Here is an 18,067-nt window from a genome sequence, read left to right as displayed (position 1 = left end):
GAGCCTCACTAAGTAGCCGAGGCTGGCCTCGAACCTGTGCGATCCTCCTGTCTCAGCCTCCCAAGCGCGAGGATTACAAGTGTGTGCCACCACACCCGGCACAAACCAATTTTAATATAAATCCATTATATAAATATTTCCAAAATGATAACCACTTAACCCTTCCAAAACTAATACTACTCCCTGTCCACGTTTGTCGAGGTAGTAAAAGGGGCCACTTCTGGTCTCCAGCCTCTTTTCCACTATAATACATCTGTACAGAGCTTCAATTTCCAAAGCGTTTCTGCATGATTAATGCATGTACTCTCACAACAACCCAGCAAGAAGTAAAAACCTGGGCTACAGGCTCCATTTCCAAATAAGAAAAGATGGGGTTTCTGTGACTGGCTCAAAGACACACTGCTGGTACATGACAGAGCTGTACTACAATCCAGGTCTTCTGAATAACCCACAGTTGTTATGAAGTTCTTGCTATGGTCTTAATATGGTTTTCTTAAAAAAATATGCAAACATCATCTGCTATATACAGCTTGATATCCCTCTCCAAACACTACATTATGCCAGGATAATTTAGAGTATTACATTTCAGGCACTAAGGGTTTGGAATAATTTCTGTGTTATTTTAAGTTTACAGAGAAAGGAGAGAAGACACAAAGAAATACTCCTCTACTAAACATACAAGCAAAAATCCATTAGTTTTCTTCTTTGAAAAGAAAAATACAACCATATAGAAGTACTCACAGGCCAGTGAGATAATTTTATCTGTATATTTTAAATTCCTGGTTTCCAAAGAAAGAATTTTCATTTTCTGTTGAGTTTAATCAAGAAAAGCTATATTCGTGTGTGTGTGTGTGTGTGTGTGTGTGTGTGTGTGTGCGCGCGCGCGCGCGCGCGCGCGCGTGTGTGTTTTACTGGGATTAAACTCAGAGGCAAAATTTTACCTCCAAGCTGGACCGCAGCCCTATTTCATTTCTTATTTTCAAACAGGGTTTCACTAAGGTACTGAGGGCTTTGCCACATTGCGAAGTCTGGCTTTGAACCTGAGATACTTCATTTATACCCATCTTACCTCCCAGGTTAACTAGGATGTAATACTACATTTATTTCACCCAAGAATCACATGAGAAAAAGATACTAGTAAGTATAGTATTAGAAAACAGACGCTGGGCACGGTGGCACACACGTATGAGTACTTGGGAGGCTGAGGAAAGGGACTTCAAGTTTGAGGTCAGTCTTGGCAACTTAACCTGTCTTAGACCTTGTCTCGAGAAGAGGGTGGGGTGGAGAGAGGGAGGGAAGGTAAGTAAAGAAAAAAGGCCAGGCGTGGTGGCACACAAGCTTGTAATCTCAGCACTTGGGAGGCTGAAATAGGAGGACTGTAGGTTTGCAGCCAGCCTTGGCTACTCAGTGAGACCCTGTTTCAAAATAAAGAATAAAAAATAGGGCTGGAGGTGCAGCTTGGAGATAGCTGCTCGTGGGTTCAATCCATAGCACTACCACGAAAGAAAGAAAGAAAGAAAGAAAGAAAGAAAGAAAGAAAGAAAGAAAGAAAGAAAGAAAGAAAGAAAGAAAGAAAGAAAGAAAGGGAGGAGGAAGGGAGGGAGGGAGGGAGGGAGGGAGGGAGGGAGGAAGGAAGGAAGGAAGGAAGGAAGGAAGGAAGGAAAGACAGGGAGAAGCTAGGGATAGCTGAGTAGCAGAGGAAGGAAGGAAATTACTGAACTAATATATATGACGATAAAGAAACTGCTCTTTAATATTCTCCAAGTCTATTAGCAACACTAAACCTGATTATTTGACATAACATAAACAACTGTGGTGGTGAAGAATGAACACACATTTTACTATTTAACACAATTTCTCTCTTACGTGAACAAAAGACCCTGAAGTGAGCTTTCTCCTCCTGTTTTCTCCTATTTTGCTAGTCTAATGTTTGGGGCCAAGTTTATAAAATTAGAGAACAGGAAACCAACAAGGGTAGAGAAGTTGAAGGATGAAGTAACATGCATCAGTAAAGTGCCCTCTCTGCCATAAGCCGGCACACGACACTTCACATCACCATTCTACACGTTTAGAAAGAGCTAAGCCAGGCATGGCAGCATACAGCTGTAATCTGAGTACTTGGAGGCGGAGAGGAGGATCGCAGGTTCAAGGACAGCCTCTCATTAACCTAGAGATCCTGTATCAAAATAAAAATAAAATAGGGCTGGGAGTATAGCTCAGAGGTAGAATTCCCCTGGGTTCAATTCCCAGTGCCACACCACCCCCCAAAAAAGAGAACTACACAGTTCCATAATCTCACAGTTATGCTATCATAGAATATCTAGGATAATTTAACAAAGCATGTAATATATTCGCTATACTCTGAGGCCAACAGAAGGAATCCATTTTCTAAACTGCAAACTAGAGGCTAAAGATCAGCACACTACCCACAAGCTTGAGCTTGCAGCTTTGAGAGACTGAGACTTTTATCAGCACAAATAAGCACACAAAGCAATGCCTTAATAGTACCAGCAGCTAAGTATATAAATGGTGAAGAGGGTTCAAACAGATTGGTAACCAAAGAAAAGGTATTCCTGTTGCTGAAGAAACCTAATCATGTGTTTTAGTTAATATTCAAATTAATTTGGAATCATTCTTCTCGACTGTCTAGACACGCTTCCTATCTACAGGATGCGTTGATATCCTCACCAACGTTCACTCTAGCGACAAGAGATAGCGAGTGTCCCTCTGCCAATCCTCGGCGGCGTAAATGGCGCTTACCGTGGTGAGAGACTTCCTCGGGGCGAGCTTCCTCTGCCAACTAGGCTGCGGCTATTGTCTCCAAGATCTGGATCTGCAGTGCAAGTATTTCAGAGCTAATAAACTGACTCTCTTACTAGACAAATGAGTTTAAGCTCTAGCCCTGATTTTCCTAAGACACACATCAAACCTTGACCACTGTCTTTCCAGTTACTATGAAAGCAGAACCAGCCTGCTGTCAGTTCAGAATGCTGAACTGTGGCACATACAGCGCTGTCGCGGCAAGTGGTGGTGGGTGCAGAAGGCCACGGACTATGCTCCGCTCTTCCCTTCCTTTCCATTTTACACACAGAAGCATGGGTTGAATTTGCAGTACCCTCCCCTCGGCCACTTTTAATTTCTCCAAAAAGTAATGAATCACAGCTGTGGACAGCTAATCCCCATGTTTATCACAGCAAATCCTTATGCTTTTTTTTTTACACTTTGTATCCCAAGACAACAAAATACATTTATATGGAAACTTTAATGATGCTATATGAATCCTCACTCCAAGAATAAAATCTAACATCAAGTTTCCACATTGATAAAATCAAGTAGAAATTCAGAATGCTGTTTTTAAAGGAAAATACTTTTTTAATCATTCTAAATACTCCTTAGATAATAACAATTATCTCTACTTGAAAAATAACTCGTATTTCCCTTGCAGTTCCTCTTTTATAAAATAACCCTATCTGGCCTCTTTTTAAGGCTGCCCCCCCTTATTCAAAGTGGGGTAACCTCTGACCCTTGAAGGGTAAAGACGTGCCTGATCCATTCTTGGCGAACTGCTAAACTCATTCCGTTCCCCCAAAGTAGGCATGACTACTTGGACATGTCAACAAATGCTTAAGGATAGAATGAAACAAAGCAAACCCAGTGGCTCATTAAAATAGTGCAAGAAGCAAATGGTACAAAATGTCAACTGGTAAAAATTCACAGGATTACTAAACACTGCAGAAATTTTCTAACAAGATATTTTTAAGTTTGCGTAATACAATTTCATGAATTATGCAAACAAGGGTTTAGGCTCTTCACAGGCACACTGCACAGAATTGAGGACTGCAAACATCAATCACAAAAGTCACCAAGACGTTGCTGCATCCTGCTGCTGACGGCTCTGCTTAAACATTTACATTTCAGACAGTAAAAAAAAGGGCTCATCAGTATTTTGCAGCACTGAAATACTATTTACTTCCAACTGTGACTTCTTTGGTTAAAATGTACTATTAACCACATCCCTAGACGTTTTTTAAAGCCAATGAATCAAAGGGAGAGAATCTTAAGAGTGTAATCCTTGAAACCTTACCTGTTTGGTTGTTTTCAGACTGAGCCATAAGAGCTGCCATCGATGGGTTTGGATTTAATCTGTTACCATACGTATGAGATGGTGCCTGACTGAGAGACGATCCAGATAACGCACTGGCCTAGTGAAAAGCACACACTGACTGTGAGTTTTTACCACTGTCTCCATGCTATTAATTCTAATACATCTTCAACCTCAAAACCAGAAATGTCTCACTTTCTGAGAAGCAAATTTAATTCTTACTTGTTTTATCATTCCAACAACTCAATTTTTTAAAGAATTATTTAATTACATATTTAAAAAACAAAATGCGTTGGGCTGGGATGTAGCTCAGCGGCCAAGTGCTTGCTTGGCAAGTACACTTCCCTGGGTCGATCCCAAGACGGATCCCGAGTCCAAAAAGTCAAAAAAAAGAGGACACCCTTTAAAAAACAAAAACGGGCCGGGCGTGTTGGCGCACGCTTGTAATCCCCGCGCTTGGGAGGCAGAGACAGGAGGATCGCGCAGGTTCGAAGCCAGCCGCGCGCGCTGGTTTAGGAGACCCTGTTTCCAAATAAAAATGTAAAAATAGGTCTGGGAGTGTAGCCCGGACGTAGAAGGGCTTCCAGGAACCCCAGTACCACCAAAATAAATAAATAAATAAATAAATAAATAAATAAATAAATAAATAAACGGTTGATACAAAATATCTAGTTGACACTAAAACCTAGAGTATGGTAACCATGTGAGTATATAACTATTTGATCTTATTAAACCATTTATAAAATAAGGGAAGGTAGACAAGAGATGTCTAACAAAACTTAGAATGTAGTCGCTTACACCACAAGCTGGCTAAGGAGGTCAAAATGTCCAACTTCCACTTCTCGTATTTTACCACACAGATTATATTTCCATTGCTTAACTCTGTCATTAGCAAAACCTGCACACTGTTTTGTTACTTCCTATTTTGATAGACTTGGAAGCCTGCTGTTTTTTTCCGTTTTGTTTTGTTTTTATTTTAAAAGAAAGCAAACAGGCACCACAAGTATGTTTTCTGTACATGCAGGGCTCAGCGAATCGCAGCTCTGCCCTGCCCTGTGGTAAGGCACTGTCTTCTTGGCAGGCCGCCAGCGGTACTAAATGCAGAGCTCGCCCAAAGTCTGTGACTCATTCATGTTGCTAAGCACACTCTGAAGGCCGCTGCTGGGACTCGGCCAAACAAGCGAGAACGGACCTTCAAACAGATGAAGCGAAGGAGGCTGGCCCAGGCATCGCGTAATCCAATGTAATAAAAATGCCTTCTTTGCATATGCTTTCCCACTTTCCAAAATTATAACTTTTAAAATGTGGAATTGTGAAAGCAAATCCTTGCACACAAAGTACTGTTACTTACAAAAAGCTATTTCACAGAACCAAAATTTTAAAGTAAACTTATTTTTCATGAATGAAGTAAAACTTAAGCTCATATAAAGTGAAATCATTACAGTTATTTCAGAACAAAATTGTCAATTTCTGTGTTCCATTTCCCCACTTATTGATGATATGCACAGCAATATCATTTTCTAGGTGTTCACTATATTATTACTCTACATTTGTTAAGGGTGTTCTCTTATGCATACGTAGTGAGTACGTTTGTAGTATAAAGTCCTATTTAATGACCACAGGGTCCTCAGTCAAAGGTAAGTCTGAACTTCAACCTACAGATCATACTGGACATACACTTAACATGTCTTTAATAGTACAGGATATATAAAATATGCAATTCATAAACTTGGATGCTTTAAGACATTTTCCTCTCTAAAGGAATCTTAGCTACTCACAAAATAACAGAACAAGAAATACAAACAAACCACCACCAACAAAATAACCCAGATGTTACCAGTCCTGTGTATTATTAAAGTTTGAAATATCTAATATTTAGCCAGGCGTGATGGCGCATGCTTGCAATCCTAGCATTTGGGAGGTTGAGACAGGAGGATAGTGGTTCGTGGACAGCCTCAGCTACTTAGTGAGGCCCTTTGCAACTCACTGAGACCCTGTTTCAAAATAAAAAATAAAAATAGGGCTAGAGGTACAGCTCGGAAATAAAATGCCCCTGGGTTCCATCCCAGTACTACAAAAAACAAAAAACACCAAAAAACAAAAACAAAAAACCCTAATATTTAAAAATGCCTTTCATGCCGGGTGTGGTGACGCACACTTGTAATCCCAGCATTCGGGAGGCTCAGACCAGATGATTGCAGTTTGTGGACAGCCTCAGCTACTTATGCCCTCCACAACTTAGTGAACTCTGTTTCAAAATAAAGAATAAACATTAGGGCAGGGGATGTAGCTAGGAGGTCGAATGCCCCTGGGTTCCATCCCCAGTACTGTAGGTAAGGTAAGTAGGTAGGTAGGAAGGCAGGCAGGCAGGCAGTCAGGCAGGCCGGCCAGCTGGCCGGCCAGTCATGGTAGCACATGCTTGTAAATCCCAGCATTTAGGAGGCTGAGACAAGAGGAAACGGGTTCGGGGACAGCCTCAGCTACTTAGTGAGGCCCTTTGCAACTCAGTGAGACTCTGTTTCAAAATAAAGAATAAAAAGTATGGCTGAAAGTGTAGTTCAGATGTTCTATCTCCAGTACCACACACACAAACACACACACAAAAAAAGAATAAAAAATTAGGCTGGGCTGTAGCTCTGAGGTAGACTGTCCCTGGTTTCAATCTCCAGAATTCCACCCCCCCCCACACACACAAAGAGCCTTTCACAGAACCAATTTATTTTTTTAGACAATTCTAAAAGCTCAACTAAGCATTTAACAAATTAGATGTAAAAAATTAATTGGGAGGAGAAAGAAACAGTAGTACCTAGAGACAGTTTGCTGACAACAAGAAGTCATAACTGACAGTAATAGAAAAAGTATGAGAAAGAGTGAGAGCATACCACAGCGCACTGGTGGAGTGGTCCTCAGAAAACACGACCCTCTGGACGCTACGCACCACAGGGCAAGGAAGCACTCAGCCTCCGACTGTCCTCACGCAGTCATTCCCGTTACACTGGCTAAATCACTAATGATTTACCAACTGGAGCACCTTCTTAGTTCCAGTTATTACATCAACTGCTTTAGTCTCTTGGTGAGAACTAAGAGATCCAACTCTTATCGGAAACAACTTTTTATAAGAATTCCTTCTTGCAAAGGGCTTCATGTTTATCCTCAGTAGTTTCAGATTTGACAGGTGGCACTTGATCTAGTCTCCAAATATCTTAGTTTCCCTGTCATCCATTAGGCCCATTTTATTGAAGATCAAAATAGAAAGCAGTTGCCGGGCGTGGTGGCGCATGCTTGTAATCCCCGCGCTTGGGAGGCAGAGACAGGAGGATCGCGCAGGTTCAAAGCCAAACATGCTGGCTTAAGGGACCCTGTTTCCAAATTTAAAAAAAGTATAAAATAGGTCTGGGAGTGTAGCCCGGAGGTAGAAGGGTTTCCAGGAACCCCAGTACCACCACCACCACCACCACCACCACCACCCCCACACACACACCAGTACAGTACAGCATGTTAACTGATTTGTACAATGACCAACATCAGAAAGAGAGCCACGCAAAGCAGTATATCCCAAAGCAGAAAAGTCTGTTTTTAAAAGACGGCTGGCAGCTAGGCGTGGTGGCACACACCTGTAATCCCAGGGCTTGGGAGGCTGAGAGAGAAGGATCACAAGTTCGAGGACAGCTTCAGCAAGTAGTGAGACTGTCACGAACCCAGTAAGACTCTGTTTCAAAATAAAATAAAATAAAATAAAATAAAATAAAATAAAATAAAATAGGGCTGGGGGAGTAGCTTGGAGGTAGAATGTCCCTGGGTTCAATCTCCAAGACACACACACTGGCAAGCTGGCAAAAGTTAGTGATAATAATAAACTAGAACAAGAATACTACTCCTAAGTGACCTAAACTGTCTGGGTATTTACCTTAACTGTCTGGGTATTAGCTGGGCGTGGTGGCGCACACTTGTAATCCAAGCATTTGGGAGGCTAAGACTGGAGGACTGTGGTTTGTGGACAGCCTCAGCTACTTAGTGAGGCCCTCTGCACACAGTGAGACCCGGTTTCAAAATAAAGGATAAAAAATAGGGCAGGGGATGTAGCTCGGAGGTTGAATGGCCCTGGGTTCCATCCCCAAACCCGCAAAAAACAAAAAAAAACCTATCTGAGTATTTAAGAAATATCTAATAGTTGCTTTCCTTTATCAAACCTTTACCTAAACAAGACATTTCATAAGAGAAATAAAAGCAGGTTACTAATTTTACCAGGTAAAGTCTTTTTTGGCATATTAAAAAACATCCAAATTACTATTCTACCACTGGAACACTAAGCCATAACCTTAGTTTTAAGGTAGGCAACATGAGTTACCAAAGACTGAACCAATGTCTATCAGAGCTAAGGTAATTTCTACAATGCTGGGAATGGCTGGGGTGAGAACTGCAATGTCACTCTGTTGGAGGCTCCAGGCAAACCACACCCCACCTCTTCCTAGAAAGCTCTCACAGTTCAGTTGCTTTTAAAAAGGTGATACGCCGGGTGTGGTGGCGCACACTTGTAATCCCATCGTTTGGGAGACTGAGACAGGAGGATCGCACAGGTTTGAAGCCAGCCTCAGCTACTTAAGTGAGGCTCCCAGCAACTTAGTGAGACCCTGTTTCCAAATAAGAGTATAAAATAGGTCTAGGAGTGTAACCCGGAGGTAGAAACCCCCTGGGTTCCACCCCCAGTACCACAAAAAAAGGTGGATATGTGGGAGAGTGAGGAAAAGAAAAAAGCCTTACTAAAGAAAGTATCCGTTCAGTAACTGGCACTGTGAAGTCATAAGAATTTTTGTTGTCACTCATTAGTGAAAGCACTAATGTTAACCTACAGTAGTAAGAGTTATAAAGGAAGAGGCATGGAAAGTTCTCATATAAAGAGACCTAGAGCCAGCCAGACACAGCAGCACACACCTCTAGCCCAGGACTTGGTAGGCTGATGGGAAGATCGCAGATTTGAGGACAGCCTGATTAGTAAGTGAGATTCTCATGAACCTAGTGAGACCCTGTTTCAAAATATAAAATAAGGCTGGGGGTGTGACTTGGAGGTATAATGCCCCTGAGTTTAATCCCCAGTAACACATATACACACTCACACAAAGAAAGGGGGGAGGAGGGAGGACCAATGATAAGGAACTAATCTACATGTGCTTCTTTAGGCCCTGAAGGCAAAGTACTACATGTGTCAGAAGTTTTCTTGAAAAGGTAGAAATTCATTCTGGAAGAAAGCAGCACCCTGTGACGTCTGGACTTTACCCTGCTAAGGCAGCACGGATGGCCGTGGTGGGCCAGGCACGCATGGCCGTGGTGGGCCAGGCACACATGGCCGTGGTGGGCCAGGCACGGATGGCCGTGGTGGGCCAGGCACGGATGGCCGTGGTGGGCCAGGCAAGGATGGCCGTGGTGGGCCAGGCACGGATGGCCGTGGTGGGTCAGGCACGCATGGCCGTGGTGGGCCAGGCACGCATGGCCGTGGTGGGCCAGGCACGCATGGCCGTGGTGGGCCAGGCACGCATGGCCGTGGTGGGCCAAGCATGGGTCTGGTGACACTACGAGAAGCTGAGCAAGACATTCACAACAGATTTGTGAGTGCTCTGGAACGCTCTCAGTATACTTTATTATACAGCTGGAATTATTTCAAGAAATTAATAGTCATAAACTTCATCTTTTTTTTTTTTTTTGCAGGTCTGGGAATGGAACCCAGGGGCATTTGACCTCTGAGCTACAACCCCTGTTCTATTTTTTTTTATTTTATTCTTTTATTTTGAAACAGGGTCTCACTAAGTTGTGGAGGGCCTCACTCAGTAGCTGAGGCTGTCCGCGAACCGCGATCCTCTGGTCTCAGCCTCCCGTATGCCAGGATTACAAGCGTGCGCCACCATGCCCGGCTTCATAATAAACTTCTTTAACTTGCAATATGTGATTTTTTTGGGGGGAGACATTGGGGGCTGAAACCGGAAGCATTTTCTCTGAGCTATACCTCTCCTTTTTATTTTGAAATAGGGTCTTGCTACATTGCTAAGGCTGGTCTCAAACCTAGGAGCCTCCTGTCTCATCCTCCCAAGTATTGGGATTATAGGCATGTGCAACCATGCCTGGCTACCATATATGATGTCTTAAAGAGCTTCCTCCCTGATAAAATTAATAGTTGAAACGAATCACTTCCACAATCAAGATGTTAGAACATCTATTTTCTAATACTCTAGTAAAAATCTCAACCGGGCATGGTGGCACACACTTGTAATCCCAGCATTTGGGAGGCTGAGATCGGAGGATCGTGGTTCGTGGAAAAAATATAAAGACTAAAAAGTAGGGCTGGGGATGTGGCTCAGAGGTACAATGCCCCTAGTACTTTAACTCAGACACATTTTGTTTAAATGTTTTGATTTTAAGAATACTCTTAACAAATAAAGAATAACTTAATATAGTAAACATCTAGAAAAACGAAAGTCTCTATCAAGGCAGTATTCAAACTCAAATCAAAGAAACTTTTGTATTTTCTAAGTAGACTGGCATCTCATATTAAAATATTAATAAGATTAGAATTATATTCAGGATTAAAATTTCTCCTAGTTAATAGTTCACTCATATTTCAAGAGTCTGCTTAGGTCCAGCAAAGCACTCTGCTATTAAAAAAAAAAATTCTAAGTACTTGTCCCATTCTAAAAGAATTGGGGAGGAGGCATAGTGGTGCCTACCTTGTAATCAGGAGGCTGAGACAGAAAGACAGCAAATCCAAGGGCAGCCTCAGCAGTTTTCTAGTACTTGGAAGGCTGAGATAGGACAGCCGGTCCAAGGCCAGTCTCAGCAACTTATCGAGTTGCTGTTTCAAAATAAAAAAATAACTCACTGAGTTGCAAAGGGCTTCGCCATGTAGCTGAGGTGTCTGCGAACCGTGATCGGCTGTCTCAGCCTCCCAAATGCTGGGATTACAAGCATGCACCACCATGCCCAGCCTATTTTTTTTAAGAATGCACTTTAAAATCATATTTTAGTGCTGAAAAGCTTGAAGAAACTACTCCATTTTAGAGCCTGTTTGGATTATTTATTTTAATGTTACTGCTATATACATATACATGTACATATACATATATGTACTGGGAATTGAACCCAGGGACATTCTACCTTTAAGCTAACCCTCCTTTTTTATTTATGAGTTACAACTTTGCAACCCTTTGCAACTTATAAAAGAATAAAAAATAGGATTAGGGGTGTAGCTCAGAGGTAGAATGCCCCTGGGTTTAATTCCCAATTCAAAATCTCGTCAGACTCACTAAATTCAATACTTACTTTTTAAAATTCCCAATTCAGCCGGGCGTGGTGGCGCACGCTTGTAATCCCCGCGCTTGGGAGGCAGAGACAGAAGGATTGCGCAGGTTCGAAGCCAGCTGCGCGCGCTGGCTTAGGAGACCCTGTTTCCAAATAAAAATGTAAAAATAGGTCTGGGAGTGTAGCCCGGAGGTAGAAGGGCTTCCAGGAACCCCAGTACCACCAAAAAAAAAAAAAAAAAAAAAAATCCCAATTCAGATATATATATATATATATATATATATATAGTTTTGTTTTTTTCTTCTCCTTTTTGTAGTACTGGGGATTGAACCCAGGGACATTCTACCTCCAAGCTATACTCCCAGCCCTACTTTTAATTCAATTTTTAAACAAGGTCTCCCTAAATTGTAGAGGGCCTAAGTAGCTCAGGCTGGTCACAAACCTGCAATCCTCCTGTCTCTGCACCCCAAGTATTGGGATTACAAGTGTGCACCACATGCCTGGCTCCTAAGTCTTTTTTGGTGGTACTGGGCTGTAACTCAGGGTCTTTCTACCTCCAGGATACACTCCCAGACCTATTTTATATTTTATTCAGAAACAAGGTCTCACTAAGTTGCTGAGAGCCTCACTAAGTAGCTTAAGCTGGCTTCAAACATGTGTGATCTTCCTGTCTCAGCCTCCCAAGTACTGGGGTTAGAAGGGTATGTCACTATGCCCAGCTTTATTTCATTCATATATATATATATATATATATATATATATATATATATATATATATGAGAGAGAGAAAGTAAGTGTGTGTGTGTGTGTGGGGGGGGGGGATTAGGTTTTGAACTCGGGCATTCTACTTCCAAGCTACATTCCGCCTACCCTATTTTGAAACAAAGTCTTGCCAAGTTGATGAGAGTTCTGAAATTATAGGTGGCAAGTTCTGGAATTACAGATGTGTGCCACCATATTCGCTGAGTTAATATATATGTAAAGGTTCAGAAGAGTGCTTGGCACATAAGTAGATATATTTAAATTTTTTTTTCCAGGTCTGGGGATGGAACCCAGGGGCATTTGACCTCCGAGCTACACCTCCTGCCCTGTTTTTTATTCTTTATTTTTGAAACAGGGTCTCACTAAGTTGTGGAGGGCCTCACTAAGTAGCTGAGGCTGTCCGCGAACCGCAATCCTCCGGTCTCAGCCTCCCAAATGCTGGGATTACAAGTGTGTGTCACCACGACCGGCTTAAAATGTTATTTTAAAAATTATTTTTGCAGCATTCGGGAGGCTGAGACAGGAGGATCCAAGTTCGCAGACAGCCTCAGCTACTTGGTGAGGCCCTTTGCAACTCAGCGAGACCCTGCTCAAAATAAAGAATAAAAAATAGGGCTGGGGGTGTGCCTTGGAGATAGAATACCCTTGGGTACAGCAAAAAATATTTTTTGTAAGTTATTATAGAAAATATAATTTACCAATTATGCTCTGATACTGTGGCATACTTCAAAGATAAAAAAGCTATTTCTCAACCAGATGTACCTATATTCCCTGTACTTGGGAAGCTAAGACAGGAGGATCACAGGTTTGAAGGCAGCTCAGCAAAACTCTCATTAACCAAGCAAGACCCTGTTTCAAAAGGAAAAACAAAAACAAAAACAAAAACAATAAAATAAAATAGGGCTGGGGGTGTAGCTCAGAGTTAGAATGGCCCTAGGTTCAATCCCCAAGTATCACAAACATACACACACACAAAATAAATAAATAAATATTTCTCAAAGAAATTAAATGGCATAAATGCCTAAGTGATATGCTACAAATACAATGTAAACATCCACATTTTAAAATAGTTTATAGCCGGGTGTGGTGGCCCATGCTTGTAATCCCAGCATTTGGTAGGCTGACACGGGAGGATCACGGTTCGCAGGCAGCCTCAGCTACTTAGTAAGGTCCTTGCAACTCAGCAAGATCCTGTTTCAAAAAATAAAGAATAAAAAACAAGGCAGGGGGTGTAGCTTGGAGATCTGATGCCCCTGGGTTCCAACCCGATCCCCCCCCCCAAAAGAAACCAGTTTATATATTTTTTGAATTTGGAAACACATTATGGGTGATCAGAAGGCTTCAGAAAAATATGAATGAAAATTAGACAACTAATACAAAGTTTCATCTATTCTCCAGCTTGATTCAAACTTCATACCATGAAATATATTCTGGTAACAGACCCCATTTCTGCATCAGCTACCACCAGGAGGGCTTTAATAGTCAGCCTGTGATGAGATGAAATCAAGTGTGAACGACTTTCAGGTCCCACGAGTAGACGGACTGTTGAAGTTGTCAGGTTCAATGGCATCATTCAATTATTCAATGCTCCAAACTGCTCCCTAATCACTGAGACCTTAATGTATTCAAAACCGTTTAGGCTAATGCTAAAATGTTAGACAGCTGAGTTCCCAAAAAATAGTAGGAGAGATTAAAACAGAGTCAGACTATAAATATGTTAGAACACTCATGACTGGACAACAGGACTGAACACAATAATCAACCAACTCTAAGCAGGTTACTAAACTAGCTCATGCTGAATTGATATAGCTCTTATCTTTGGAGGTATAATTAAGGCCTTAGGGGGTAAAATATTGAAATAGTTTTATAACTTGAAAAGAACTTGATCCACAGCTGAACTCAGGTTGGCTAACATTAATATATTAACATGGAATTATATGAGGTTTTTTGTTTTGTTTTGTTTTGTTTGGTTTGGTACTAGAGATTGAACCCAGGGGTATTCTACCTCTCAGCCATACCCACAGCCATTTTTAAAATTTTTTTATTTGAAACAGGGTCTCATTAGATTGCTGAGAGCCTCTATATTAAGTTACTAAGGCTAGTCCTTTTTTATTTTTTATTTTTGGTGGTACTGGGGTTCCTGGAAACCCTTGAACCTGTAATCCTCCTGTCTCAGCCGTCCAAGTACTGGGGATTATAGGTGTGCAAATCATGCCTGGATGTTTTAACAAAACAATACATACTATTTTTACTAAAAAGTGTTTCTGTAAAATTTTCTTTTCTGGAGCCAGGCGTGGTGGCACACGCTTGTAATCCCAGCATTCAGGAGGCTGAGACTGGAGGATCATGGTTCGCAGACAGCCCCAGCTACTTAGTGAGGCCCTCTGCAACTCAGTGAGACCCGGTTTCAAAATAAAGAATATAAAATAGGGCAGGGGGTGTAGCTTGGATGCCCCTGGGTTCCATCCCCAGACCCGGAAAAAAAAAAATTCTTTTCTTACACACCCTGCTTCCAGCCCAATTCCATCTTTCAGAAATGTAAGGGAGCCAAGCACGGTGGTGCACACTTGTAATCCCAGCATCCAGGAGGCTGAGACACGAGGATGTGGTTCAAGGACAGCCTCAGCTACTTAGCAAGGCCCTTCACAACTCAGTGAGACCCTGTTTAAAGAATAAAAATTAGGGTTGGGGGTGTAGCTCGAAGGTACAATGCCTCTTGGGTTCCGTCCCCAGTACTGGAAAAAAAAATATATATATACATACACATACACATATACATATACAGACAGACAGACAGATAGGGGCACATATACATATATATCCACGCACACACACACATATATTATAAAATAATGTAAGGGAACTGAAATTGTAACAAGATTATCAATTTATCCTAGTACAAAGGAATGTGGGTTTTCTACAAGTTAATTAAATGTGAAACAACTATCTGTGAAATAATTCTAAAAACAAGTACAATATTATCAAATAACAAAAAATTTCAATCTTGAAAATGTAAAATTGGTGGTTTTTTTTTTTTAAAGATTTTTCCAAACATGAGCTGCTAGTCATCAGACTTCCTTCCTCCCCAAGATTTTACAAGTACCTCATTTTTCCCCCATTAAAAACTCAAATCAGCCAGATGTGGTGGTACATGCTTGTAATTCCAGTACTTTGGAGGCTGACAGGAGGATCACAGGTTCAAGGTTGGCTTCAGCTACTTAGGGAGGCCCTCCACAACTTAGTGAGACCCTGTTTCAAATTAATGAATAAAAAATAGGAATGGGGGCATAGCTCAGAGTACCCCTGAGCTCAATCCCCAGTTCCACATACACACACAAAAAAACCCCTCAAACCAAGTTATTTCAGTTTTTAATTTCCATTTAGTCCTTCCTGATTTTACTCCCCTCTCCACTTTCTATGAAATTAAGCCAATTAAGCTGTCTTTCTATATTACTTTAAAACAAAGATTAAAAAATAAAAGAATCGCCATTGGACTTTTAACCTGCTAGCCACAATCCAGTCCCTACAATTATTTCTTTGAGGGGGAATGGTTGGCAAAACACTAATTAAATTTTAAATTTCTTTTCTCCATTCATATTTTTTAAAGTATGTGCTTGCCTAGTGTGAAGGTTTACTTAATAATTATGACAAGACTTCTAGAACTATGTTTTTCTTTTCTTTTTCTTTTTGGTGGTACTGGGGTTCCTGGAAACCCTTCTACCTCCGGGCTATACTCCCAGACCTATTTTTATATATTTTTTAAAATTTGGAAACAGGGTCTCTTAAGCCAGCGTGGCTGGCTTGGAACCTGTGCGATCCTCCTGTCTCCGCCTCCCAAGCGCGGGATCACAAGCGTGGCCACCATGCCCAGCTTAAAACTATGTTTTAAATATTTGTAATTTGCATTTCTTTTTCTTATGTTGCTTTCTTCATTTTAAATCAGCTATCTGTTTTGCATACTTACACAAAAAAGCTAAGATATGATTAAATAGAATGAATTGTTTGAAGAAAAGGTCATATATTAAACAGAAAAAAACTTTGTCATGGGGGGAGATTCAATTGCAAATTTTAAGAGTCCTATTAATTCCACCAAAATATTTTTATCTTTTCTCTTGCACACTGCCTAGAAAATTTCACATTTTCCACATTCAACACCACTCCTGTTGTCTGTGGCAGCTAAACTGAAGTAGTTGTGCACTCAGTTCAACTGAGAGGTCAATGTGCCTCAGTTGCCTGGAGACTGATGGTTGCTACAGCAGCAGCAGATAAGCCAAGCTAAACAAGCTCCAGCTTCAAGGCAGAAAACATTTACTGCAGAGAGGAGCACAGATGCAACATGCGACTCTAACTGGACAGTCCTATATATAAGGGACCCGTCTCACTTGAAACACCGAGGGGGATAAAAAGCAAAGATTGTAATTGAATGGAATCCTGGATTACTTGCAATCATGATTCCTTTGTTCTTCAGTTGAATTCCATGCTAAATGGGATTTTCCCCTCTAGCTGTTTATTTTTCTTCAGGACCACTTCCCATTCCATCTCTTCCTGATTTCAGACCCCAGTCTCATAAACAGAATGAATGAAATGAGTTTTGCTTAGTTCAGCTGGGAATTAACCAGAATAATTAAAACAGACTTTATATGTAAAGACAGAAATGAAAATGTTCTTGTGAGATTTGGTCCTATTGAGCTATCACAAGCATATGGTTACACTTATTTAAAAGAGATTAAACTGTCCGGTGTGGTGGCACATGCTTGTAATCCCAGCATTCGGAAGGTGGAGACTGGAGGATTGCGGTTCGCAGACAACTTCAGCTACTTAGCTGAGGCCCTCACAACTCTGTTAGGCCCTCTTTCAAAAAATATAAAGGCTTAAAAAATAGGACTGGGGGTGTAGCTCGGCGGTAGAATGCCCTTGGGTTCCATTCCCAGTACTGAAAAAATAAATAAATAAAAGAGATAAAAGTACTTAAGAGAACCATTCTTTCATTTATCCTTCCCCTCTCTAGTCCCAAACGCTATCATTACAGCTACCATATTGTTCAACTGAAACAAGCTAAAGCAAAAGCAGCCAATCCCTATCCAGGCCGGCTGCACCTGCAGAGATGGTGCTGCTCACCCTGTCTTAGCTTTCTGTGCTGCGCTGCCTGGTGTCCATTCTAACACTCAGCTAAATACACAGGTGACGACACCGCATCGGTCACTCCCTCACATGCATTAATAACACTGAAGAACTCTGTATTACACAGCCCCTGCAAACACAACAAACAGGGAAGCTCAAGTTCACAGTCTCTTATCAACACCTCAACTAGCTGTTCATAATTCAACATTTACATCTACAACTACAGTCTCTTGTACAATGCCCTTGAAATGCTAGAATACTTCCTACTAGAGCTCTGGATAAACAAATGTAAAATCATAAAGCATTCAGAGCCGGGCGTGGGGGTGCATGTTTGCAATCTCTGCGTTGGGAGGCTGAGACAGGAGGATCGCACAGGATCGAAGCCAGCCTCAGCTACTTAGTGAGGCTCTCAGCAACCTAGTGGAGCCCTGTTTCCAAATAAAGTGTAAATAGGTCTGGGAGTATAGCCTGGAGGGGTTCCACTCCCAGTACCACCAAAACAAAAAACCAAAAACCATAAAGAATTCAAACTGGTAAAAAACTACATACAGGGTTAGTGATGCATGCCTGTGACCCCAGCTACTCAGGCAGCCGAGGATCTCAAGTTTGAGGGAAAGGGGGAAATAGGTACTTTAATAATCTTAAATTATTATCTTCTTTGGAGAAGTAGATGTCTGTGTATATAACATCCTGTTTATTAAACTTAAAACTAAATTTTCTTCTTCTTTTTTTTTTTTTTTTTTTTTTTTTTTGGTGGTACCGGGGTTCCTGGACACCCTTCTACCTCTGGGCTAC

The 18,067-nt window shown here is 41.4% G+C and overlaps 1 protein-coding gene across 3 annotated transcripts in view; it reads right to left on the bottom strand.

The window, feature by feature from the left end:
• MLLT10 (MLLT10 histone lysine methyltransferase DOT1L cofactor) overlaps positions 1–18,067 on the bottom strand; it is a gene marked incomplete at both ends in the record, with an annotated part of 141,344 nt that overhangs the window by 18,477 nt on the left and 104,800 nt on the right. For all 3 annotated transcript variants that reach the window (XM_080717092.1, XM_080717093.1, XM_080717094.1), the window contains 2 exons: positions 2,761–2,833; positions 4,085–4,202. In XM_080717092.1, coding sequence (XP_080573218.1) covers positions 2,761–2,833; positions 4,085–4,202 — 191 coding nt within the window. The remainder of the gene's footprint in view (positions 1–2,760; positions 2,834–4,084; positions 4,203–18,067) is intronic.

Source organism: Muscardinus avellanarius, assembly GCF_963383645.1.
Source record: "Muscardinus avellanarius genome assembly, chromosome: 20".
NCBI lineage: Eukaryota > Metazoa > Chordata > Mammalia > Rodentia > Gliridae > Muscardinus > Muscardinus avellanarius.
The sequence above is the reverse complement of the archived record's forward strand: the minus strand, read 5'-3'. Positions and strand labels throughout refer to the sequence as shown.